The 27,534-nt window shown below is 46.2% G+C and overlaps 1 protein-coding gene across 4 annotated transcripts in view; it reads right to left on the bottom strand.

Moving 5' to 3' along the window:
• KCNAB1 (potassium voltage-gated channel subfamily A member regulatory beta subunit 1) overlaps positions 1-27,534 on the bottom strand; it is a 359,350-nt gene that overhangs the window by 213,670 nt on the left and 118,146 nt on the right. The window contains exon 1 of one of the 4 annotated variants that reach the window (XM_038571283.1): positions 18,308-18,615. The exons of the other annotated variants lie outside the window; for them this stretch is intronic. Coding sequence (XP_038427211.1) covers positions 18,308-18,528 — 221 coding nt within the window. The 5' untranslated portion in view covers positions 18,529-18,615. Of the gene's footprint in view, positions 1-18,307; positions 18,616-27,534 lie in introns of those variants that run through there. 4 annotated transcript variants of the gene reach the window in all.

Raw genomic sequence — 27,534 nt, 5'->3', positions numbered from 1 at the left:
CCCAGTAAGATAAAAGCTGAGATGATCCTTAAAGTATGGTATTCAACATTTCTTTTGTTTTATGCACAGACTCTACCAGAATGGTATGCACATAATAGGGACTAAATAAAGGGTTGTTGATTTGATGGAGGACAACATGAGTGATGGACCCCAGGAGCCTGTACTGGGGCAACCTGTGGTGGCTGCCCAACATCTCTGTGATAATGAGCACTGCAGCCTCATTCTGGCCTAAAAGGCTGTGTCCGCATGACACTCAAGATAATTTCCATCCATCAAAAACTCAAGCAATCCATAATTAAAATCCAGACTTCTAGTATCAGGAAAATAAAGCATTCATAGGATTGAATGCTTGCCATTTATTCTGAAAAAAAAAATGACTTATTGTTTATGACTCAGTATAGTGCCAGAGAGAATTAGGTAAGGCAAGGAAGAAGCAAATTGCTAGCATTCCTGAAGAAATGTTTGCTTTCTCGTTTTGAATTTTGAAGGAAGGGTAGGTGGGTATTTTTGTTTTTCTCTTTGAAAGGGAAAAAAGGAAAAATAAGGAATAGGTCTCTAGCTAAAAGGGACTTTTAGTAAAAATTTGAAAGCTAATGCTAATAAATCCTCAGGATATACGTGCATTCTAATTTTTTTATGTTGATATACAGTATTTCCTAAATTATAAAGTTCCATCAATTAAAAATGTACCATCCGTTTAATAATAGCTGTTCAGAACAAAGAAAGAGGACTAGAATAACTCTTGATGTTGATCATAAGACATTTCCTAACATGAACACGATAGAACGAAAATGTTGAACTATTAAGATCCGTGTTGTTCTGGGCCCTTTATTTAATCTTCTTAACAATCTGTGAGACAGATACTGTCACCATCTCCACTTTACTGATGAAAAGCTAGCGCAGCATCAAAGATAGCATACGTGGCAACACTGGATTCAAGCAAGACTAACCACTAGAGCAAACAGCCCCAGCTTAGAAGCTCCGCACGCAAGAACGCCATCATTAGCACCACGGGCTTGTCTACACGAGATGTGACCATTTCCCACCACTTCCATCCCTGTTCTCCCCAGTTCAAGCCACCTTCTCCTGACTGCAGCATCTGCCTGGCCCCTTGACTTGCCCTTAGGCCCCTACGGTGAGATATCTGAGCGATCCTCATAAAGCCGACATCAGATCTTGTCACCGCTCAGCTCGAAATCCTGCAATGGCTCAGTCTCAATTCAGAATTAAATCAAAGTCCCCACCAGAGCCCACAAGGCCCTCTGAGTCCGGCTCCTGCTCTCCCTCCCTGGCCCATTCCAACCTCGCTGGACTCATAACTGTTTTCAGATGCAGCAGGTACACTCAGGGCCTTTGAACTTGCTGTGTCCTCTATCTGGATTGATCTTCCCCCAGACTCAGAAGGCTTGCTCTCTCACCTTCCAGCCCACGATGAAAAGTTATCAAAAACCATCCCTGTCCATCCTCTTTAAATAGCGCACTCTAGGACCTTCTGTCCCTTGCCCTGCTTATCTTCACAGCTGGTATCACCTCCTAATCTATGCTGAACATGGTTTCTTTCTTTGCCTATTCTAAAATATAAGCTTTTTAAAGATTTTATTTATTCATGAGAGAGACAGAGAGAGAGAGAGAGAGAGAGGCAGAGGGAGAAGCAGGCTCCATGCAGGGAGCCCGAAATGGGACTTGATCCGGGGTCTCCAGGATCACATCCTGGGCTGAAGGTGGTGCTAAACCGCTGAGCCCCTCGGGCCACCCAAATATAAGCTTTTTTAAAGGCAAAGATGGTTTTGTTCACCCCCTGATCCTCAACACTCGGAACACTGCCTGGCGCAGAGTGGGCGCTCAGGAAGTGTTTGTTGACTGAACCCATTCGTTAGACATCCTGTCCACCTTGGTAGCTAAGAATCCACATATAGGAGCATGATGCTCTGCGAGGATTTATTCTCTACTACCTTATGCCATTCTGAGTAACCATAAATATGAAAGATCTTTATGGGCAGTAGTATAATAAGGCGGCAGATCCGTCCACTAACTCCTGCCACACCGTAGTTAGAACCGTGCACGATAGTGTAGTAACGTGCAGTCAACAGCTCCCTAAGATGGCATTGCGCTGCCTTATTTATACATCTGCACTTCCCTCGGCCTCGGTTCAAGTCAACCTCAGAGTCCTTAATTTTCTCTTTCTACACAGCTATGCGCTACAAAACTTAGCATCAATTTTAATAAAATTCTCTCTTGTTCTAAACCAGAGTGGAGACCATTTAATCATTCTTTTGAGAAATAAGTGTGCTGGCAAGAGGAAGTTTTTAACCAAATAGTCTCCACTGTTGTGAAGGCGGAACAAAAAGAAATGATGGGGAAATTCAAGAGAAAAATGTCCTATTTCTATAAAAATAACTTCTCTCATTCTTAAGACAAATATATGTAGTCTCTGCGTGGCTAAGCCTGGGGCCTCAGGTCTCTGCAGCACAAAGCATTTATCTTCTTCTTCGCCTCTCTTTGGCTGGCTGATTTCCCATTTTGAAATGATGCCTAGATTGCCCTTCCTGCCCAGCTTGTACCCGGTCCAAAATGCCCAAGGAGCAGGTAAGGATCCCAGGCCATAAACTCAAGTGTTCAAGAAAGAGAGCATATTAAATTTTTTCTATAAATTAATTTCAACTCAGGGAACCCTCCTGCCAAGCTGACAGGAAATTTAACTCTCAGGCAACACTGGCTCTCTCCTTCTCCTTGAACACTGCTGCAGTTGTCATAGGTCCCAGGGCACCAGGAATCCCTCCACCATGGCTCCTCTGTCCACTGTACCCCAGAGGCAGCCTTTGTGCCAGACGACACGGTAATGGACTATGCTACTTTCAAGCAATACAGGGACTTTCATAGATCTTGGGAGAGGTTGAACCCCTGGGCTGGGGAATCCCATCCCTCCACCATGGGACTACTCCCTATGAAATCCTATCACATTCTTTGGATGCTCCCAGGGACCGAGGTTATGGGGCCCCAGACCTCCCACTGAACCTCCCATCCAACAGAACCTCAGCTTAATCTGGGAAATGCCTTTTCTCAAGCTTGACTCTCTTCAAGCAGCCAAGGCTTTTGAAAACAAAAAACACTTCCTGCAAAGAAAACATAAGCTACCTGCTTCAACAAAGGGAAAAAAACAATGCAGAGATTTGAGGAGAAGCCACAGATATTTTTTAAATGGTGTCTCTACATCTGCCTCCACTGCAACCAAACCAGAAGATCCCTTCTCTGTTCATGCATCTCAGAAGAAAATGGTATAACTCAGTGTGGGATGGAGGGACTGGGTCTGGGTTTGGGGGTGTCAAGTAGTCCTGCTGCCTGGGTTCGTGGGGGGAATTCAGACCCCTGGGTTACTGCAGCCATTGAGAGGCAGCCAGAGTGACCGGATGTGCCTTGAGGAGAAAACTCAGCCAGCTCCATTTGCACATCATGTTCTGTTCAAAACCCAAGTCATTGAGGGAGTCTGGGAATTGTTACAGCACAAATTTTAATGGACCAACATGAACCTGTATTATTTAACAATATAAATAACTTGTTCCCAAAGTACAGTTTGCATGTAGGTAGTCTCGCTTTATGACTTCATCTGTTTACTACCATAAGGAATATAGTTTTATGAACCATCTTACTTTTAATGCCTCCCCCTTCTTTATAAAAGATCAAGGGATAAGTCAAGAATGACCATCTTATGTAGACTCCCATTCTCAGCAGAAAAACAACAAAACAACAAGAACGTGTTAGACAAAAAAAAGTCCTCTGCACAATCCTCTCCCAGGACCCCGCTCAGAGCTGCACTTTTGTCTTTCGGAACAACACAGCGTATGACCAGCAGATAGATATTTCTCAAGGACGTGTGTGCATGCTTCGGGGTCTGAACAAACACTACAAGCACCCTTAATTCCTGTAACAACTCTGCCTTTCTAGTTTCTTTCCCATAATCCATGTGATTTGGGGGAATCACCTCACATTCTTTTCTGCCCGAGGCTGGGTGGAAGTAGATAGAACAGAAACCACGGGAGACAGCAAGTGTAGGTCAGGCTTTTCAACAGCCAAGGTCAAAAGCAGACAGGATTCTTGCCGCTGAAGGAAAGAAAACTCATCATGACCGTGAAGAGGACAAGTCTGGTAGAGAATGAAGCCTGCGCTGGGAGCCAAGACAGTTATATTGTAATATAATCCCATGGAAGCCTTTGGAGCTTATGAAGACTGAATCATTCATACACCCAATCACCCGTCCACCAGGCTTTAATTGCTCACCTACAACACGCCAGACGTTGTGCTAGCACTGGGGGTGATTAGAATATGAATGTTCTAAGGCAAAAACAAACAAAAAAAACCCATTTCTTAAAAAGTCCTATTGCAAGGCTATCACCATATGCTTTAGAGCCTCAGCTAGTCGGTCCCAGTGTTATCGATATTGACAATTATGATGAATAACAATCAGTGTTTCACATTTCATACACATTATCTCCTATAATCTTTCCAAAAACCCCATAAAGGATGACCAGGTCCATCCTACAGGATCCTGGGGCCCAGAGAAGGTAAGTATTTTGCTAGTTAAGACAAGGCTGGGTAAACAATATTATGGTGCCCTTAGCTATGATACCACGAAGCCATTCACTGTTCCTATCCATGTTTTCTGTTCGTACCTTGATCGCATACACACACGCATACACACACACACACACACACACACACACACCTTGCTGGGCTAAACACATATGACAAGTATTTATCCAAAAGAATCAACTAGAAAATATTGGTTTCTTCCTTGAGCCACATGTAACTTTACCTACTAATACCTGAAGATGCATTATTCCAAGACAGATTTATAATAGCATGACATGCCAAAGAAAAAAAAAAAAAACACATCATCTCTGAACTTCCCATCAGCCTGTGGATTCTGGGATTACCCCTAAGGTCAACTGTATGTTCTTAGTAGCACTGTACAGCCCTATCTAGTCCTGTTTCTGCCCTGGTTTTCTGGGCAGAGTAACAATGGACACCTAGTACCTGGACCATTCCACTGCCTCGTGACAACAAGGGAATACAGAACCTTGCCCAGAAATGTTACTTGCCAACATCAGATTCCTTTTTGTTCTGAGTCACCACTGGCACAAATATATGCTGGTCATTATAAGGAAAACTTGGCCAGGGGCTGTCTGAACTTAAATGGAAACCAAAAGTCTGATATTTCCGATGGCACTATAGATCATTAGGTTTTGTTTTTGTGCCTCGGTTGCTGTCCTTGAAAAAGGGCATACTACTACTTGCCGCTCCCTTTCAAGGTTTTCCTCAAAGATAATAGAGAACACTAGGCTCTTTCAACCCCTTGGCTAAAATGTTTGCGTGGGACCATCGACAAAGATTTTAGTGACATAGAACGTCATTCAGGCATTCTGATAATGGTTAGTATTTGTCTTTTGTCAAACCCCGTCCCCAAATCATTCCCATCTCAAAATACCAAGGGATTCCATGGCTAATCTCCTTAGCAGAAAGAACAAGCAAGAAAAATTACAAACATGTTCTAAATATTTCTACTGCTAAAACTAATCATCGTGAAAGGTCAAATACTTTGATCAATGGTATTATCATGTGGTAGTATTGCCCTCCCGCCAAGAAACGAAGTTGATGTAGTACACTTATTAAATCCATCACATTTGCTTCATGGGGGGGCGGGGGCATCGATGACCTGTAACCGAGCAGAATCAATCAGTGGAATAAATATACAGACTTTGGTTTTACTTTTCTCTTCTTTGACAACATTGGCCAATGTTGACATTGTTCCACTTGTACTAGGAAAAGGTCTTCTCCAAGTTGGAGTACAGATCCTGTTGATGATCCAGGGGGACAGCAAGGATAGATCAGGCTCTTCCCCTCCGGGCTCTCGAGTCCTACTGGTGGGCCTTGGTGCTCACTGGTGGCTCTAAGTACATGGTCACATCTCTATCAAGGTGTCACTTTTCACCGAGTTGAAAATGCATGGGGAATTGTCCAGCCCTGTGACGGGGTCTATAGCAGTACCTTCCCAGTCCCATCTTGGAACTACCTCCTCCTCCACTACATTCTAATGCACGCCTTGATCCAGCTGTGGAGTTGAGGGCCGTAGCACACTCCTTACTTCCCTCTCACTCAAGCATCACTTCCCCTGCAGACTCCAGGAAACACGGTCTGACCAGGCGAGACTCAATTATAGGTCACGGTTGTTTTAACCCTTGACTCCCAATTCTCAAAGGTTCCTGATTCCCAACGAACCTTTTTTCTAGCTCACTTTGATCTGGGGCCACTATCATTTCTCCCTGAATTTGATACAGCCAGGTCTTTATTGTTTGCATGCCAAGAAGGGGTAAATAAATTGAAATGATTTGGCATCCGGTGTGCCAAATCTGCAAAGCTCATCATCCTCGGCAGGGGGTGAGGGGGTGGGGGAAGGGCTGCAGGCCTTCAGAAGGGGGCAGAAAGAACCGAGAACCACCGCCTACCTCTACTGGCATGGAAGACAAAGATTCACAGAGGAAAACTGCAGGTGATTAAAACATTTGAAAAATCTGTGTCCGAATATGAATTTTACGAATAAAAATAAAAAGCCTCAGTGATGAAAATGACTGGCCACCCTAATGGCTTCAATAAGAATAACACTTAATAGAAGGGTTCAGCAAAAAGAATTTCATATCCCTACAAGCAACTCCTTCTTTTCTCCCCCACAACATTGCTGTGGCAACATTACTGAGGCAGGAACAGCAGGAGTTTTGTGAAAGGGTTGAGTTCTGTTATAGGGCGAGCGCAGAGCCTCACAGGCGCATCACTTCAGGAAGAAAGGCACGCTGCTACAGCTCCCACCACCCCAGGTACCAGGATGGACTGCGATTCACAGCTCACCAATTAGTTATGAAGTTTGGATGCAGATATATTTTTTGAGCCATGGGGATTTTAATTACAGCTTGATCTTTATGGCCATCCGTTGATTTTTCTATCAACGTCCACTGCCAAATCTTCCAATTTGTACATATAGCTTGAAAGGGGGAAATAAAAAGAGAGAGCAAAAAAGGATATTCCCAGGAGATGCTTCCTTGAAGGGCCTAACAAGCACAGCAAGCTCAAGCAATAATTACCATTTTTTAAAAGATTTTATTTACTTATTTGAGAGTGTGTGTGCATGCTTATGAGCAAGATGAGGAAGGGAGGGACAGAGGGAGAAGCAGATTCCCCACTGAGCCAGGAGCCCAGGTGGCTCCATCCCAGGACCCCAGGATCATGACTTGAGCCAAAGGCAGATGCTTATCTGACTGAGCCACCCAGGCTCCCAAGAGTAAGTGCCAAGGCCAAGGTAAGACTCTTTAAACTTTTTTTCACACTGGAGCTATACTCTATGAACAGGAATTTTCATTCTGATTAAAAACCTAAGCTGTAGCCTTACACAGAGAAAATCCCTGGTGCCCTGCATTTTTGATGACCCCATTATTCCTTTTGCTGTCTTGCCTCAGTCTCAGATGCTAGAGAAAGTGATGAGGATGTAGCGCCTGATACTTGGGCTCCTTTAACTCTCCCCTCTCTTGCATAACATATTAGCACCGCAGGTGTCGCAGGCTGTAGACAGCCCCTGAATGGTATTCCCGTCCTAATTTCTGAAACCTATGAGTAGGCTACCCCATGTCGTCAACGGGACTTTGCAGAGGTGATTCAGTTAAAGATTTTGAGATGCAGAGATTATCCTGGATTAGCCGGCTGGACCCAGTGTTATCATAGGAGTCATTATAGGAAGAAGGCAAGAGGATGAAAGTGAGAAAAAAAAGGGAGATGTGAAGACAGAACCAGAAGTGAAAAGATGTGCTTTGAAGATGAAGGGAGGAGCCACAAACTACGAAATGCAAGTGTCCTCAAGAAGCTGGAGAAGGCCAAGAAATGAATTTCTATGTTGAAGCCTCCAGAAGGAGCACAGCCCTCCCGACACCTTGATTTTAGACTTCTGACTCCCAGAACAGCGAGGGAATAAATCTGTTGGTTAAGGCACTACTTCTGCAGATAGTTTGGTGCAACGGCACCAGGAAAGGACTATGTTGTGAAGTGTCCAGCTTGCTTCCTAAGCATACTTGCTATTTGCCTCCTAAATTACCTCTCTCTTTGAAACAGGACCACCCGAGGTCCTGCTGAAGCCCGTGGGGCAACAGTGGCTGGATCTGAAGTCCTCAGGCAAGCCTCTGCTTGCTTCTCTGGGTGAGGAGTGATCCCGTGCTCTCATGGACTAAGATCAGAGCTCCCTGCTTTCAGAAGGTGGCTTCTGGAGAAACTGAAATCTGACACTTCTTTGCAAATGAAAGAAAAGCCATTATTGAGAGAGAAGCTGTATATCAGACCACAAATTTCCCAACTGATATTTTCTATTTAAGTAGTTTGTAGATCTTCTTTTAAAACTGAATATGTTTTCTCGCAAGGTGAAAACCCTCTGAAATCAAACAGACTTTTTCTGAGCATTTCTAGTCTTTTCAGCCAATGCAAAGATTCCATGATGCAGAGGTGCTTGTGCATGTGGAGGTAGGAAATGGAGTAATAGTGAGTCCAGAGACCTATTTCCATCAAGAGGCCGCAGAGGAATTCTTTGCTGGTTCCTGAGTTGAGAGAGGAGTGGCATTCGGTGGTAAAGCCATGTTATTTACACAATTGATTTTTATAACCAGCTTGTTGCTGTGGTCTCAGGCCAAAGAGTCTAACAACAAAAACCAAGTAACATAAAAACCAAGTTTAAAGTGGAAATTAATTTCAAAGAAATGAAAAAGAGTGTGCTTTATTAGCATATGTTCTTCAGGAAAAAGCTCGCTTTTCTTATATAAGAGCTCTGTTCAACCAGATGGGCCTTCTAGAAGAGATAAACTCATCATGGAGAACGCTGTGCCTGGAATTTCCTGAGGCTGAATCCATCCCTTCAGGGCCACTCTCTTGGAAGATGTTAATTACCAATACAAAAAAAAAAAAAAAAAACACTTTTCTTGTTATTAATACTAGTCCTGCACAGTTGCCTTGATCTTGAAACTTTCAAGTTTTTTTTAAATCATCTCTATAAGAGTACATCAAAAAGCAAATTACTCATGCTATAAACTGTTAGTTTTTCTCTTTGGATACCCAACTACAACTGAAACCTATAGATCAGATTTACCCCTTTTCATGTTTATTTAACCCAAGAGACTTCAACGGCTACCATTATGACCTTTAGAGCCGATGACCTTGTAAGAGTTGCCATCTACCAGCCTCATCATCCTTGTCGAGTCTAATGGGTTAGAGTTGTAAAACCTATTTCACAGCAAGTTTTTCAAAGACTAGCTCAAAATGCTAAAAATGATTTTCTCCCCAAAAACAGTAAGCCCAGCCATGAAATGCGAACAAGGAGATAGACCAGGTTTCTGTCATTAGGTGACCTTGATATTCTTGGTCTTGAAAAATCTAGGCCTTTACTTGGAACTGCATCCAGCACTAGATGACTTCAAGGAGATGCAGTCATTGTACAGAGGCTGTGAATGAGAGTCCTAAATTATTGTAGGGATGCAGAAAATGAAATCTGGGAGGAAAAAAACTGGAACCATCCTGAAAATTAGGAAGGCTAAGTGTTAGTGATGTTCTAGTACTGGGAGGCTTACAAAACGAGAAATTATAGCTAGCTCATTTTCTGTTCAACAGAGGACAGGCCAAGAAGCTTCCAGGGTACCCGGAAAGAAGCCGAATAAATCACAAGAAGGAACTTCGTCATGGTGAATTTTTTTTCTTTTTGGACTCTTGGATGATCTAGCAGCAGAACCACCAGGCTAGGTGAGCAGGTGCCAGACCAGAATGGGGACAAATCACGCCCCGCCCCCCCACACCAAGGTGTTAACAGGAGGCCGGGATCCTCCAGCAGGCCCCTGGGGGCCTCCCTTTGCCTCACCACTGCACCCTTACTACCTTACTCCTCATTCTGCCTTCATTTCCCAACCTGACGTGATAGGTTAGGGTCCAGACAACAGACAAGAGTTCTCCAAACCCTTACTTTATTGCTTCCTTGGAAGATTTCAGAGCTTAATGAATGATTCTAATTCTTAGAAAGAAGAGCCAAATTTTTTTTTTTCGTGACTGCCATGAAAGGAGATTACACAATATTTCTTTAGGGGCCTTTACAAGTAGCTACTGCACAGCACAAGTTGGAAAAACAGGACAGATTTCTCATGAGGGCTGGACCAGATGGCCTGTGCGAGTGCTCTCAGAGTCCTCCCTAGTTGTCGATTCCAAGAAAAAGAATTGCTGCTAGGCTTCTGTGTTGGTTTCCAATCTGAGTAACTGAAAATCATCCTGCAATGAGGATTTTTTTAAATGTATTTTGATTCTGACTCTCAGGAGCAGGCTTTCAAAGTAATCTCTAAAAGCATGGAGGAGAGTAAAGGATGCTCGGTACTGAAAATCCAAATGAGCATTTCACATCTGGGGTTGACATGGAGCGCCGTCCTATCATCTGTGCCTGTGCCTTACAGATCTCTTTCTGAGACACCAGTTCTTTAGAGACTGTGACACTAAAGCACACTTCCATCTGGAACTTAATTTTTGTCCAGCTTCAGAACCTCCACCACAGGGGCTCCTCTGGGGTCCTCACAACTCTAAGATGAAGAAAGCTGGTCTGGCTCGCTCATTGCACAGCAGGGCTCTGCTTCTTCCAGAGAAAAGTTTGAACTGCAAACTGTGCATATGTATAGAAGAGAATTGTCCTTTCTAGAAGCATCGTATGCACTGTGCTCCTTTCTTATGTTGAAAAATGAGACCTAACCAAGAAGGTGCAGGGTAGAAGCTGAAGTAAGGAATCCCGAAGTCAGGGGACCTGAGTTCGGTCCTGATCCTCCCATCACCTCCTTGAGTCACTCTGACCAAGGAACTGGCCATTCCATATAAAAATAATAGTACTGAACTAGATGGCATCTAAAGTTTCTTCAGTGCTAATATCCACTGCTAACTCCGTTATTTCTAGAGATCACATAGAACTAAAAATTCTTTAAAAAATATTCTCAATATTGAAATGGAAGCGACAGCTGGGGGGCCCAGGGAGTTAAGCATCTGCCTTTGGCTCAGGTCATGATCCCAGGGTCCTGGGATCGAGTCCCCGAGTTGGGCTCCCTGCTCAGCAGGGAGTCTGCTTCTCCCTCTCCCTCTGCCTGCCCCTGCTTGTCCTTGTTTTCTCTCTGTGTCACTATCTCTGTCTCGAATAAAATTTTAAAATATTGAAATGGAAAATTTTAAGACTTTTTCATAAGTTCTTCAGTCTCTATCAATATTTATTTTCTAGCTCTGAAAAGCATGGAAAGCTGGTGACCAAAATATTTTTCAAACGTACGATGATCCATTTGCAACACTCAATCATTTTTTTATCCTGTCTAATGACTATCAAAATGGCTTTGATATTCCTGTAAAGAAAAGTAGGAGCTGATGCTGGTGAATTCAATTCCTCTCATGCAGGGGTTTTTCTTCTCCTAAACGATGTTTTGAGTTTAAAAAAAAAAAAAAAAACTAACCAAGAGTCCTAGATTTTGGTCAGATTCACTGGACCTAAATAAATCCCAATCTGTTTCTGAACATACCAATGACAGATTTTGAATCTGAAGAAATGAATTTGAAACTCAAAAGTCGAATTTATGAATCTGATTTCCTTTTTGGATATAATGGGAATTTTTTCCTCCTCTCAGAACATTTTGGAAATTACTACAAGTTCAAATATCGGCAGAACTTTTTTTAAAGAAAGGATTTCTAGAAAATGAATGCACTTCCAAAGAGGGGCAGTGAATGGATTGGGTTTAGAGACTTCATCTATAACAAACCAATTGAGGATTACAGCTGGAGGATGAGCTGCTCCTGGAAACGCTTCAGAGACATTTCTCCACTTGTATGTGCCGCGCACACGCACAGAGCCATGGAACTGGAGCAACGTTTGCCTAACAACTTCCGGGAGGCTGCCTCCCCTCCTACCATTTTCTCACCATCCCATGGATGCCAGACTTCTGACTGCTGCCTTGCAGAGGTGGAATTAACTCTAGGAGACTGAATCAGCAACTAATTTTCAGGAAGGTTTCTCCACCTCCCCATTCTCACCATTTTGCTTTGAGGAAGAGGGGAAAGCCCACACCCATGGGTGTCAGTACAAACGACAATGGTATTCCTTATCAAAGGGGGAAAAAAAAAAGACTGGCATTCTAAATAACCAAGCTGCTCTCTTCTCTGGACTGAAATCAAATATTTCTATTTGAAACACAGCCACAGAGCTGGCTCTTCTCTTCCTCCCTCTTCAGCCCACTATTTCCTCCTACTTTTCCCCATACGCGTGCGCACGCGCGCGCACACACACACACACACACACTCTTGGTGCCTTTTACGTAATTGGCTGACAAGATTGATCTTTCACTTCAATTGCTTTGATTCAAAATCTGCCCACCATTCGTGGGAGGTAAAGAATGGTAGAGGACACGTGTGCTTTAATAAAGAGGCTGTGAAAGGAATAGCATGGGAGAGGCATGTGGCCGGAGTCTTCTCTGGAGTCTTGATTCTCTGCAGGAAAGTAAGGAAGGCTATGGAATTAAATTCTCTTCCTTCACATTTACAACCTTTTTTTTTTTTTTTTTTTTTGTGGAACAATTGCGTTTAATCTCCCCCCCCCCCTTTTTTTTTTTAAAGATTCTACTTATTTATTCATGAGAGACACAGAGAGGGAGGCAGAGGGAGGAGCAGGCTCCCTGCAGGGAGCCGGATGTGGGACTCCATCCCAGGACACCGGGGTCATGCCCTGAGCCGGGGGCAGATGCTCAACCACTCAGTCACCCAGGGGTCCCGGGTTAATCCTCTTTAAATAGAACTTTAACCAGACAACCTGTTCAAAAATCAGCAACTTCCACTGCTGATGTACACCTGATATCTAAGTGGGTTACCCAGGTGCCCAACCCTGACCCCGTCTTACCTCTACAGGATGCTCTCGCCACACTGCCCTGCACAGACCCTCTGCTCTGTTCCAGTACTTCTCACCACTGCATGCACACTCTCTGGGACATGCTGCCCACCCCTGCTGCAGCCTGCTCCTCGATCTCTGCCCAGCTTGGTGTTTCTCCTTCCTCAATACTGAACTTCACTGGCTCTCCTCATGCGACCTCTCCCTGACTCCTACAGCCTCTGCTGCAGGAGGTCTCCTCAAACTACAGCAATAACTATTTTTCGTACCACTATGCAGCCTTCTTGGGTAGGTATCTAGTCACACCAAACCGTAGACAACCCTCTCACTTTGTATCGCCAGCATTTAACATAGGGTCCCACAGGCGTAGCCGTGCACTTTCTAAGCATTCATGGACTACCCATCACATGCCAAGTGCCAGGTTAGACTCTGGGGTTACAGAGAGGAATAAATTCCAAAACTCAAGCTGCTCACAGACTAATGGGGAAGCTACAGACATAAATAGGTAAGAGCAACACTATGCAATCAATAATTTCCATAACAGAAATAAGAACCAGTTGCAGTAGAGGCATTGACAAGCACTCATTTCATGCTATATAGAGTAGAGCTGGGGTAGGTTTCACTGAGGTCATGCTAGAGTTGGGTGTTGGAGGATGCATAGGAATTTGCCTGACCAAGTGAGGTAGGAAAATTCTAGATCAGAAGGATGAAAATGGAAAATGATACAGAAGCATAAAGCACCAAGAAGGTTCAGAGTACTATGATGGGTCCTTCTCTCAGGTAGGTATTTCTGATGAAGCATGTGGTCATCAGAGGAAAGATGAAGATAGTGACCGGGAAAAACCGATAGAAACCACACCACAAAGGACCTCGGGTGCCATGTTAGGTGATTCACATTGTATTCTCTGAGCTACTGAATGGCAGTACTGAAGAAATCTGAGGATAACGATGTAATCTGAAGCTATCTAAAGCATCCTGAGAATAATGACCACAACCTGATTTTTTAAAAACCATTCACCCACCAAGCAACAAACTGAAACATCCATACCATGGAATACCACTCAGCAATAAAAAGGAATGAACTATTAAAAAAAAAAAAAAGGAATGAACTATTGAGACATGCAACAATTCAGATGCACCTGAATTATACAGGGTGCAAAAAAAATCCCCAAAGATTACCAAAAAAAAAAAAAAAATCCATTTACAGAAGTGCTCTTGAAACAAGAAAATTATGGAGCTGGATCTTTGGTTGCCAAAGAAGAGGGGCTGGAATGGTGTATGGATGTGGTAATAAAGGGGGAGCGTGAAGGGGCCCTCGTGGTGATAGAACAATTGGGACTCTTCACTGGAGTGGCAGTTATGGGAACTTCTACCTCTGATAAAAACCACAGACATGTAAACATACACAAATATGAATAATGTGTAACTGGTAAAATCCAAATAAATTCTGTGGATTATACCAATGTCAATTCACTAGTTTTGATGTTATGCTATAGTTATGGAAGCTATTACCACTAGAGAAAACTGGATTAAGTGTATACAGAAATTTTCCATATTTTTTTCTGCAAATTCCTAGGAATCTATAAGTATTCCAAAAAAAAATTTAAGTGACAAAAATGGTAAAAACGTGATTAACTTAAAAAACTGGGGAATTTAAAGATTTTAAAGTGAAATTTAAAGATTATTGCTCAACAATATTGATTCTTATAATGAATTCTCTTGATTTCAAAGCCTGTTTTATGCAACATTACAGTACAATGTTTTATTGACATGGATGTTTATGTTACAGGTAAGATTTTTCTAGATGAAATTGGGTCCATCAATGTTCAAATTGTTCTAGGGCTAAAGTAACAATTTTAGAATGGGGGTCAGTAACTTATCAGCACAAAGATGCTCAATTCTGAATGACAAAGGCTCTGGGACCATGTCAAATACTAGTAGGATCCTTCTAAAATGGTTATTTTAAAAAAGACACCCAACTAATCAAATAAAAACAATAAAACAAATCTGATTTAACTTCTATTCTCAGTGATTTGGCTTTCTTAAGATGAGAGGTATGCACCGATCTACTTCTATCATGTATGGTTACAGAGTGTACATCAAACTCAAACACAATGTGACAAACTGAGATTAAAAACACACGAAAGTAAAATAAAGGAACTCTCATGCATTAACAAAGCACAAGTGTAAAAACCATAAGAAATGAAATAGTCTTATGTTATTGACATACGGCCTAGTCCCCAGGATGAACGTTAGGTGGAATCCTGTTCTCTGAACAGGGCTGAAAGTAGTATTTGAATAGCAGATTTCTCTAGCAGACTTTTTTTTTTTTTTTTTCCCCATCCTTAGCCTTGAAACAATAGCTAACTTTACGCAAGATTTTTGCAAAATGGTAGCGTGACGGTAACAGTGACTGAGTATTTTATTCTTGCAGAATTCGGATGCTTCACACGAGTGTACATTAACTCTTTCTAAAACCCCAAGTTCGTGAGCTCCTAATTAATGGATAATAATCACGGGCTATGGTACGAGTTGGGCTTTAAAAATTACAAGTCATTAAATGAGCAGAGAACATTCTACTTGTTTATCGGGATTATAAACAGCAGGTCCTCAATGGTCAGGTGACCCTTTATGTAGCAGTGTAAGTCCCTGGATTGGCAAATAGGTGGCAGATCTAGACAATTCCTCATGCCCCAAGATACAACCATAATTCTGGAACTGAAGACAGAGATGGTATCTCAAAATGGAGAAGTCAAGGTAGCCCAGGCATGACCATCACCCTCCCAAAATATAGCCTTCCTAAGAATGTCTCCTAATAGAGATTATCTGTTTTCTTGTGATCTGCTTCCCCAACCTGAATGTAAGCCCCAGACCTAGTCTGCTTTCGGCACCGGTTTTGTGAAACTAGTTCAAGTAGGGTTCCTGGTGCAGAATAGGTGCTCAATAAATATCCGTTGACTAAAATACCTCTTCACCCCGTAACACTGCTTTTTTGGCAAAAAAGAAGAGTGGGCGGTAGACACGTTTCAAATGCTGATGAAAGCTGGGGGCCTCCCCTTGGGAAAAATATGTACAAAAAGACTTTTTTTTAAAAATCTTCTATAGTTCATAGATGTCAGATTCAGCTATGCCTATGGAAATCCTTTTCAAGGGTGAAGTTATTGTAAACACAGCCACCTTAAAAAATTTTGCTATTTGTTGTAACATGATATTTTAGGGACATTAAGATCAAAGACAAGGATAATTCATAACATGATATTTTAGGGACATTAAGATCAAAGACAAGGATAATTGAGCTAATTAAAATAGTTCTATCATATTTTATGGAGCGTAGAGCTAGTCCCTCCCTCCCTTTCTCTGTCCCCAACCCTAAGAAAGCCTTAGTGTACACTTAGCATAATCTCATCAGCTCTTTCCTGCAGGTACTCCGAGTGGAATTTGAAGGAGAGAGGGGTTAAGTCACACTCGCACACACCCACAACCACCTGCCTATCATAGGGAAAATGGTTCAGAATCCGAGGGGAGAAGCTTGTCCCATCACCATAAACAACAAACGACTCAAAGAAAACTGAAAAGCCACAGATGGCTAACTTTTTGTCAGAAGAGCTGTACTCAGTTGCCAGTAACGGAAGATGCCCAAGTGAATCGTACTTGCACGTTGAACTTCCTTAAAGAGAGGATCACTATCCAATCAGCCGAGCTGTAAATGCGACCAGCAAAACCTTAATGGAAATCTCCTGCCCTCTGAACAGCTTCACAAAACCAGACACAGTGACGCATAAGCAACTATGCAACTCTGCCACAGGAGGTGAAGGCGTTGCTATTTCTCCTGATTCACCAAGAGAAAGCTCATGGTGCTGCTAACAGGCCAGCGGCTGCAGTTCCACTGGCCTCTGTGACCTGCCTCATCCGAGCGGCCGTTCCCAGGGGCCCCGCTGGTCTCGCGCAGCAGCCCAGCCGCATGCAGCGCCGTGTCCGTGGGGCAGGGCTGCGTGTGCGCCACACAAGCAGGACAAAGTGCCAGTGCACCGGGGACTGCAGTCCCAGCACACCAGCAGCGTGGGGCCCACTCGCCGCCACGGAAAGACCGAGAGAAGCAAGAGTTGCCTGGAGTCAGGCTGCTCACATCTATCGTCCTGCAGTCCTGGGGCAAAGAGCTTTAGCTCTGATTTTCCAGTGGCATCCCTGCCGCCACACACACGGCTTTCTTTTGTAATGGCTCCAGAATAGAGCAAAACAACTGTGCTTGGTGTTTTTGCAACGAGAAGCCCTCCCGTGACCTCACCAAGAAACTTTTTCAAGGGTAACGGTTATAGAAATTGGTTTAAATGCCTATTCCCGAAATCCCACACGCAGAGTCTTAGGTGTGCATGATTTCAATTGCATCAAGTTCCTTCCATTCCAAAACCTGGTCCCTAACAAAGATGAGGGATGGATAAATGGAAATAATCGACAAAAACCGTATCTGCACAGCAGAATAACCAAAGCCTTGAGAATACACATCATTAGCTTCTCTCCTCTACACCTACAAATGCTTTGAGACGAAAGCACAGGCGTAGGTTTAAGGAATACAGCCAGGAAGGCTCAGGGCAAAGCAGAGAGCAGGAGATGGCAGGAGTCACATAATTGAATAATGAAATTTTCTACTTATCAGATTTAAGTCATCCCGTATTAAGGAGAGCATCAACTATTACCAGGAAGGTTTCCAACTATGGAAAACCACCCAGAGGAAGAGGGAGCTGAAAAATTCATGAGGAAGCTCGTTAAAATAATTAACTTTTTTCCTCCATATTTCACAAGAAGTTCTCCATTTTAGTTCGGGCAGTCGTTTAGATCCAAATGGGTCAACGCTCTGCCTGTTTTACCTTCAAGGGTGTTTCCTCCTGCAACAAAACTTCCCTAAGAGCTGGCCCAGCGTTTGCTGCCTTGGTCCTTTGAGGGATAAATAAGAACACCGTCCGAGGTGGGCAAGTAGTGTGATCACAGGAAGCGGAGCCTGTGGCACGAAAGGGGGCCAACACGTTTGCTGTTGGAAAAACTGCCTGATCTCCGTCCCAGCGGCTTGCAGCAGCTGCGTTAGTCCGCGCGGACTGGCAGCGGCAGCCCCAGGTGCTCGCCAGGCAGGTGCGTCCCTAAAGATGCCAGCTCCGCACAGCACAGCCCCCGGCCCCCCCCCCCCCAGCTAACCAGCTAGTTTGGAGACACCCGAGGATCCTAAATCATCCCCCCCCACACTCCCCGGGGTGGGCATGGGGGGGGTCGGCCACTTTTGGGGACCCCGTGAACTGTCCCCACCGCACCTGCTTAGACCCAGAAGCCCCGGCGGCGGGGGCCCCGCATCCGTACCTATATTTCATGCCAGTCTGCTTCGCGGTGGACTCCTTGAGAGAAATGTGATGCTGGGGGGTGAAGGTGCCCAGGCTGCGCGCGATGATCGCGACCGTGCGGAACTTGGCCCGCGCGGCGTTCACCACATTGGGGGCGGCGGAGCTCTGCTTGCTCAGAAGTCGGTCCTCCCCATTCCGGCTCTTGAGGTTGTGCTCTGTGCAGGCTATGGAGACTTGCATCGCTCCCCCGGGCGCGCACGGCCCCGCGCAGCAGCCCGGCCGGGACGCAGGCGGTCACGGGAGGTGGAGCGGCCGCGGGGTCCGCGCTGCCCTCGGCGGGGGAGGGGGGGATGCGCCGTCGGTCCTCCGGGCTCACCTGGGAGCTGGGACAGGGTGGGGGGATGCACCGTCGGTCCTCGGGGCTCACCTGGGAGCTGGGCGCTGGGATGGAGGGGGTGCACCGTCGGTCCTCGGGCTCACCTGGGAGCTGGGCGCCGGGAGCAGGGACAGGGTTGGGGGATGCACCGTCAGTCCTCGGGGCTCACCTGGGAGCTGGGCGCCGGGATGCGGGGATGCACCGTCGGTGCTCGGGGCTCACCCGGGAGCTGGGCGCTGGGACAGGGCGGGGGGATGCACCGTCGGTGCTCGGGGCTCACCTGGGAGCTGGGCGCCGGGCGCCGGGACGGGGAGGGAGGGAGCGGCCGGGCGCGAAGTTGGCGGCGCAGCAGCCGGAGCGCGGAGCGGGCTCGCCGAGCTCCGGGGCCGCCCGCCCGCCCGCCCGAGCGGCCAGATCCCCGCGGCGCCGAGCCTCCCGCAGCCGCCCGCAGCCTCCCGCAGCCGCGCCGCCGCCGCCGAGTGCGCGCAGCCCCGCCAGCGCCGGTGCGCCGGGTCCGGGCGCGGGCTCGCTCCGGGCGGGGGCTCCCAGGCGCGCGGGCTGGCGGCAGGACGCGGCTCCCTCGGGCCACGGCCGGGCGCTCCGCGGGCACGCCGCTCCCGCCGCTCCCGCCGCTCCCGCCGCCGCCGCAGGCTGGTCCCCGGGGACCGCGCCCCGCCCCCCCCCCCCCCCCCCGCGCCCGGCTCAGCTCCTCGCGGGGGAGCACGGGCTGCACGCAGGGCGCCGAGCGCGCGGGCAGCGACCACTCCCCGCCCCCCCGCCCCTCCCCCAGGTGCTCGCTGCCGGACTCCGCTCGGACCCGCACCGAATCCTGCAGCTCCGCCGCGGGAGCGGGGGGCGGGGAGGGGGAGGGGGAGGGGGAGCTGCTGCCCCAGAACGCGCGGGGGCACCGCACGTGCATGCGCGGGCCGGGCTGCCCCGACCCCTGCTGGAGACGCCAGTCCGCCTGAGCCCCGCCCAGGTCGCGGCCCCTGCATACCTGCTCCCTGGGGGCGGGGGGTAGGGGGGGAACCACCCGTGCATGCGCGGGCCGGGCTGCCCGGACCCCTGCTGGAGACGCCGGTCCGCCTGAGCCCCGCCTAGGTCGCGGCCCCTGCATACCTGCTCCCTGGGGGCGGGGGCGGGGGCGGGGGGTAGGGGGGAACCACCCGTGCATGCGCGGGCCGGGCTGCCCGGACCCCTGCTGGAGACCCCGGTCTGCCTGAGCCCCGCCCAGGTCACGGCCCCTGCATAACCCCGGCCGAGGTCGTGGCCCCTGCACACCTGCTCCCTGATGGGGTGGGGGGAGGACCACCAGTGCATGCGCGGGCCGGGCTGCCCCGACCCCTGCTGGAGACCCGCCTGAACCCCGCCGAGGTCACGGCCCCTGCATAACCCCGGCCGAGGTCGTGGCCCCTGCACACCTGCTCCCTGATGGGGTGGGGGGAGGACCACCAGTGCATGCGCGGGCCGGGCTGCCCCGACCCCTGCTGGAGACCCGCCTGAGCCCCGCCGAGGTCACGGTCCCTGCACACCCCAGGCCGAGGTCGTGACCCCTGCACACCTGCTCCCTGGGGGCGGGAGTGGGGCGCTTGAAGCGTCCTCAGGGCCACAGTACAGGCCCGCAGGACTCCAGCCCGCTAACTCGCTGGAAGATCCACCCCGGACCTTAGACGACCGAGGAGTGGGCCGGGGACAGAAAGTTGGCACCAGCCAGAAGGGGCCACCCTGGGTGAGCAGCAGGTCCCCACCGGCACCCGGAAGGTCCAGGCCAGCCGGCGATGCCCAAACGCTGTCCCCTCCCTGGTCACCTTGGTCACCAGTGAGCAGCGAGACCTCCTCCTTGACTTTGAATCCACGCGAGGCAGACACATCTTGTGGGGCAGCGTCAGGTGCGAAGGAGCTGCTCCATAAATGGGGCTGAACAAAACTAAGCAGCTGTGGGCTGATAATTCACCTATTTGAAATTCAGGGAAGGTAGACCCATTTTATAGATACGCCTAATAGAATCGTGGCTTCTGCAAAGTCAGTTTTTTAAAGATTTTTATTTATTTATTCATGATAGAGGCAGAAAGAGAAGCAGGCTCCGTGCAGGGAGCCTGACGTGGGGCTCACTCCCTGGACCCCAGGATCACACCCCAGGCCAAAGGCAGGCGCCAAACCGCTGAGCCAACCAGGGATCCCCCAAAGTCAGTTTTCTAAGCGTGGTTCCCAACAGACATTGCTGTCCAGCAAAAAGGAACAGCGTTTAAATCCACAGTATCTGTGAGCACCACCTCTCTACTGGGCAATAGAGACGGGGGAGAGGAAGCACGGTCCTTCCCCCTCAAGGAATTGGCAATCTGTGTGGGAAGGACAAAGTCTTAAAGGGGCTAATTAACAAGTCATGGGTGCATCAGTGTTCAGATGAGTGGTACAGACGCTAAATATGCTAGAGTTAAGCAGGGGAGTAATTCCAGAAGGCTACAGAAAGTTCTTTGATTCATTCCCCACATTTCTACTGAGTCTCTATTGGATAGCAGACTCCGCTTGATGATGGGGCCCAAAGATGGCTTAGAGGCTGGACCTCATGGAGCTCACGGAAGCCTGGGCAGCCCTCAGAGAAGTGGGACTTTGCCGGGGTGGAAAGGGAGGTGAACCTGATGAACAGGAGAGGAGGGAGGTGGTCTTCCCATGGGTTGGCAAGTGTGGGGAGAACACATGTGCTGGCTGTGTCTGTGTGCTTTAAGGAGAGAGGAAAAAAAAAAAAAGCAGGTCTGACCACTTCTTCCCAGCTAAATTAAGTTATAGGAATGAAAATTTTAAGTAGAATATGTGCTTATTTTGGATTCTACTCCAGAGATGAATCTCAACATTTTATAACCCGCAGATAAGGTTTAAATCACATTGTGGAAGCTCGTCCTTTATTCTTCGTGACCTTCCCACTCCTTACTTTAGAAAGTGAGCATACTACCTACTGTTCAGTGGTGGAGAAATAACCTTAGGATGGGGTGAGGGTTGTGCAAAGGGACAGTTGATGTCTTCTTTTTACCCTTGGCTCCCAGGAGGGAGTTGTTGAAGATAGCTGCGTTCCCTGGAATAAATAACAGTGGGCAGAGAGGAAGCACATCATTAGAACCTTTATGTTTTCACACTAAGCTGGCTCATCGGAGATGATCAATGTGAATCAAGAGGAGAGTCAAAATGAGAAGAGGAAGAAGTGGGAGGAATCCAAAGGAACAGCTCAGAAAAAGAGGAAACTAAAGCAGCCAGGGAGGCAAGGCAGAGCGTGGTGATCACCACAGGCCCAGAGGGGTCAGGAGTTTCCTTGGGCCCTGGCTGTGGGGGAGGACGTGCGAGAAGCTGGCTGAGGGCTGACGTAAGTAAGCGGCCTGCCGATTTCCAAGGGAGCGGTGGTGTGGGGGGTGCAGGAGATCTGCACGCGGCTAGCCAAGACGGCTTTCGGGTTTCCCTGAAAGCATAACCAAAACCAGGTCGGGGAGGAGGTTATCAGAACAAAACAGGCTATGCGGAGTGCCTCTGAGTCACCTTTCCATCCCCCACAGGACCAAGCAGAGTGCCTTATATAGAGCAGGCCCTCACTGTATGAATAATTGAGAGGGAGATGGGAAGCAAAGGAGAGAAGGAGGCAGGAAGGGAGGTATATGGGAAGATGCCAAATTCTTGGATAAACTTGATTCCTTAAAAAGAAAAAAGAAAATCCTGCACGTTCTAGTTTCACACAGCCTGCTTACTTAAAGGGAGCCAATAATTGCCCCACATTCACATCGGCACCTCTTGTGTATTGAGGAGCATCCGCCTTTAGTCTGCCTCAAAGAGAATCAAAGAATGGAAACCAGAGGATCGCTTGCAGCGCAAGCCTCTTTCTTGCTGCCCGCAGTGTGCCTCTTCAGATCCGATACCACGTAGGCTTTGACAGCCACCAGCAGCTGGGTGACTTATCCAGCTGTCCTCACCCTGCCCAGCATTAATGGAGCAGTAGGTCTCAGGAGTCTGGGAATTAGATAATGGCTGGCTGGGAGAACGCTCATTCCTAATAAATTAGTGCTAACAGGCCACATGCTGATTGCGGTAGGAAATGAGATAGGAATCCTGTTATTGTCATACAATAGGATTTTGGAACAGTTATTTCAGATTCAAATAAGACCCACAGATGATATAATCATAGATGTAGCTATAGATGCAGATACAGAGGTTATGGATTAAATTGGGTCCACCTCCCCCCCCATTCATATGTTGAAGTCCTAATTCGAAGTGCCTCAGCAGGTGATGGTATAGGGGACAGTGTTTAGGGAAGTAATTGAGGTAAAATGAGGTCATTCAGGCAGGCCCTAATCCAATGTGACTGGTGTTTCTGTGAGAAGAGGATATTAGGACACTGATACACATGGAGGGAAGATCCTGTGAAGATACAGGGAGAAGACAGCTTCTACAGGCCAACAAGAGAAACTGACCCTGCTCACACCCTGACCTTGGACTTCTGGTCTCCAGAATGACAATAGAAATTTCTTTGGTTTCAGCCCCTCAATTTATGGTATTTTGTTATGGCAGCCCTCACAAACCAGTACAAGTATATTGCTTTTTTTAAAAAAAGTTTTAAATACTTATATTACTGGTCAAGAAAATATTGGAACGCTCTAGAGGAGATGCTCCTAAAAGCCATTATTAGACCACAGTGATATGATTGTGCTACTCTATACAACCTGAGCCAAAGTTATAAGTGTACTGCAAAGAAGAGCTCTAAATAGAACTCCTATTTGTTCTGTTCCACAAAGTTGTAAAAGCCTCTACAAGGCAATCCTTGATACAAGTGATGGTTTAAGACATTTCTAGTACTCCCCCCCCCCTTTTTTAAGAAGATTTGAGAGAGCACCGGTGCCTGTGTGCAGGGGGAGGGACAGAGGAAGAGGGAGAGGGAGAGCGCAAATCCCAATCCCGAGGAGACCCTGCTGAGCGCAGAGCCATGCAGAGCTGGATCCCAGGACCCTGAGATCATGCCCAGGGCTGAAATCAAGAGTCAGTCACCCAACTAACTGAGCCACCCAGGTGCCCTTCCCTTATTAACACTCTCCTTATTCTGCCAATTTTCCCTTTCAAGGGCTTGCTTTACAGCGGCTCGGGTAACCAGCAACATTAGACGTGTCATGGGGTGGTGGCAAGAGACCTGTACCAGCAGACAAAGGCCTGGGCTCCAAACCCAGCTCTGTCGCTCTGCCTGTGACCTCGAGGGTCATCCTAATACTCCGCACCACTGTTCTCTCCTCATCTGACATAGGAGAGGGCTCCACAGATTCAGCAGGATGCTTTTGCAGAGAGCTGTGGAGGTTACGGGATCACGGAGAACCAAATTAATCGCTTACTCTGCAATTTCCCCTGGATCTCAGCTGGTCTCAATTTATTACCCGATACTTGGAATTCTTTGGCATTAACGTCAAAGGGTCATTGAGTCGTGGCGACAGAGCTGCTTAGAAGCAGACTGCAGGCTACTGAACTTGCCCCCTGTCTTCTCGGGCTCATCATAGAGTCTTCCGCTAACATGGAAGGACTCTAGAGCGTGGGGTCAGCGGGAGTGGGGTGTGAACCCCAGCCCTGCCGTCCTCTTCCTCCCTTCGCCCACCAGCAGGATGCTCCACCTCCCTGCACCTTGGCGTCCTCACACGAAATGGCGCAAGAATAGGCCTCTCTGGATGCATGTAGGAATTACATGCAATGGTACTGGGCCTACAGTAGGCACTTGGTAACTGCTAAGCATCCATCTCCATTTATCAAAGGCAGGGCTGTTAGAAGTCCTTAATCTCTCAAACAGGCTCTACCAGGGGACCCCAGCAATTACTACCACCAGTAAGATGTAGACCATACTTCCTATATCCTAGGAGCTCTCAACATTCGGCATGCACGGACTCAATCTGCACATAATCCCATGGGGAGTAATAGGTTTTCAACACCATTCTAGAGATGAGGAAACAAGACACAGAAGTTAAATAACTTGCCCAAGGTGACACAGGCAGGAAGCCACAGAGCCGGGATCTACTCGGGGTCGTCCCCCTCCACAGACTTGGTTCTCAACCACTGTGTGTACTGCTCCTCATGCAAGAACATCCTTGTGAGGGGCTTTACCCAGTGCCATTTTATGAATATCCTTTTTTAGAAGCCTTATTCTTATTAAGAGGGGGAAATTTCAACATTAGAAGTCTAGAACTTTCAGAACAATTAAATCATCCACCCTTGGTAGCTCTGGGGTAGTCCTTCCAACAACCTTTTAAAATATTTCATAATGCTTTATTCTCATTGCTCAAGAAAACATTTTTTTCCCCAATAACCTGGCACATTTCTGATTAACTGGCTTTCTTACAAGTCAAGTCAAAACAAATGCTTTTTGCTGAGTCCACTTAGAATTTATGATTTCTATGCCATGGGAAACTGGAGCCAGTGGAGGCCAGGAAACATTCAATTATGCAGCCAGGCAAAACTGGATTCATTCGAAACAGAAAAGAATCTGCTACTATATGAAGAATTTTAAACATGCAAGTGTACAGATGGCAAGCCCCTTTATGTGCCTATTATTTGTGGTTACAAGAGAAATTGTTAGGATGAGAGTCTGCTATTTATCAGAAATTCTTAACATCTGGGTTTGGAGAACAATTTATTATATTCTGACAAATTGAACCAGCCATGAAAGTAACAATGGGCCTACGTTTGCGTGGGCACAGGTTTTAGAATAACAGGGAAAGTAAAATTGAGAGGCCAAATTGGAAATACTCAAGGCTCTGCTGAATAGAAGAAACTTCCAGGTATAGACCATTCTTCCCTGGGCGAAAGTTTCACCAGAGAACCCCCACTAGGAAACTGAGGACAAAATACAAATTTTCTCACACCACTGTCCACATATCCAAACAGAAAACATAAATAAGGACACTTAAGCTATTCAATTAACACTTGAACTATACCCATAGCCACTGATAAAATATTTCCTTAATTAGAAACTTGTGACATATCAGATGTACCAGCAAGATCTCCATATTTATCTATCATTCTGTGTTCAAGGCAAGCTGCCACAGTGCTATGGGAAGCAAATAATGGAAAAATAGGAGATTTACAACTCCAATTGTTTTGTTCAGGCCTCTTCATGGTAGGTAAATTCTCATAAGCTTGCCTAGAACCTGGACATAAAGCTGGGGGGAAACAGACACGTGGTCAGTTTATTTTGCAAATGTCATTAATTCCTCAATTAGTAGCTATTAGTGTGATTTCTGCTGTTGCCTTATAACAAGCTGGTCAGAAATGTTTGTCAATTTAAGATATCATTAATCATAAGACACATTATTACTTTGCATCCCACTTAAATAAAAACTATGGTCAATTGTTATGAAACAATGCTTTTTTTTTAATCACTTAAAGTTATCGAAAGAGACATTTTAGACTTAGTTGGGCTTTTGTGCCCAAAACTTCACTCTTGTACATGCATGAAAGGGAAAATAGAAAAGAAATTGGTTAAGGTATTCCTCAAACACATTTTTTTGATAGTTTACTATCATAGTTTACACATATTTTGATAGTTTACTCAGTCATCAATCTCCACATCTTTCTACATAGTCATCCTTCGCGTTGGTAATGTGGCCATTTTTTAAAAACATGCTCACTGGACTCTGAATAGCCAAAGCAATCTTAATAATGCTGATAGTATTACAATCCCAGATTTTAAGATATGCTACAAAGCTATAATAATCAAGACAGTATGGTACTAGCACACACACACACAAAATAGACACAAAGGTCAATGGAGGATGTGGAGAAAATGAAACCCTCATGCACTATTGGTTGGAATATAAATTGGTGCAGCCACTGTGGAAAACAGTATGGGGACTCTTCCCAGAAAGATTACAAATAGAATTACCATATGATTCAGTAATTCTACTATTTATCCCCCAAAAATAAAAACATGAATTTGAAAAGATACATGCACCACAGTGTTTACCGCAGCACTATTTATGATACCAAAATAGTGGAAGTGGCCCAAATGTCCATCAACTGATGAATGGATAAAGAAAAGGTAGTATACATATACAGCAGAGTATTACCAAGCCATAAAAAAGAATGAAATCTTGCCATTTGTAACATGGATGGACCTAGAAGATATATCACCAAGTGAAATAAGTCAGAGAAGGACAAATTCATGATTTCACTTATATATGGAATTTAAGAAACCAAAAAAAAAAAAAAGAACAAAAAAAGACTAGCAAAAAAAAAAAAAATACAGAGAACTAGCAGATGTCAGAGGGAAGACGGGTGAAATAAAGGGGAATTAGAGTATACCAGTCTTGAGCACTAAGAAATGAATAGAACTGTTGAATCATTACCTTGTACATCTGAAGCTAATAAGACTGTATATTAATTATACCTGAATTAAAAAAAAATCAGATACTCATGGTCTCAGGAAAAAAAAAATCCCAAATTTATTGACACCCACTCTGAAAGTTGTGAGGCATACTTACAGGCATTGACAGCCACATCAGGACGGTCACCTAGGCAGCAGCTATAGGAAGTTAAGTCACAATTTCACTAAAGGAAACATATGCTTCAGAGAATTGATGAACTATAAGGATTCCTAAGATATATATTTTAAACTCTCATTTCATGGCCATTTAAATCTACAATATCCTAGAAGGAAGGAAGGAGGGAAGGGAAAATTTCTTTCAGCACCTACTGTGTTCCAGGCATTGTGTCAAAGACTTGTATATCCACGATCTCATTCCAGAGGAAAGGGAGAAAAGAATCCACTTTCATCAAACATTTAAATTACTTGGTCCCTCAACCACGTGTTCTACAGATGGAGCTACAAAAATCATCTTCACCCTTGTAAAACTAAACGTGAA

This window comes from Canis lupus, chromosome 23 (assembly GCF_011100685.1).
Source record: "Canis lupus familiaris isolate Mischka breed German Shepherd chromosome 23, alternate assembly UU_Cfam_GSD_1.0, whole genome shotgun sequence".
NCBI classification, from domain to species: domain Eukaryota; kingdom Metazoa; phylum Chordata; class Mammalia; order Carnivora; family Canidae; genus Canis; species Canis lupus.
The sequence above is the reverse complement of the archived record's forward strand: the minus strand, read 5'-3'. Positions and strand labels throughout refer to the sequence as shown.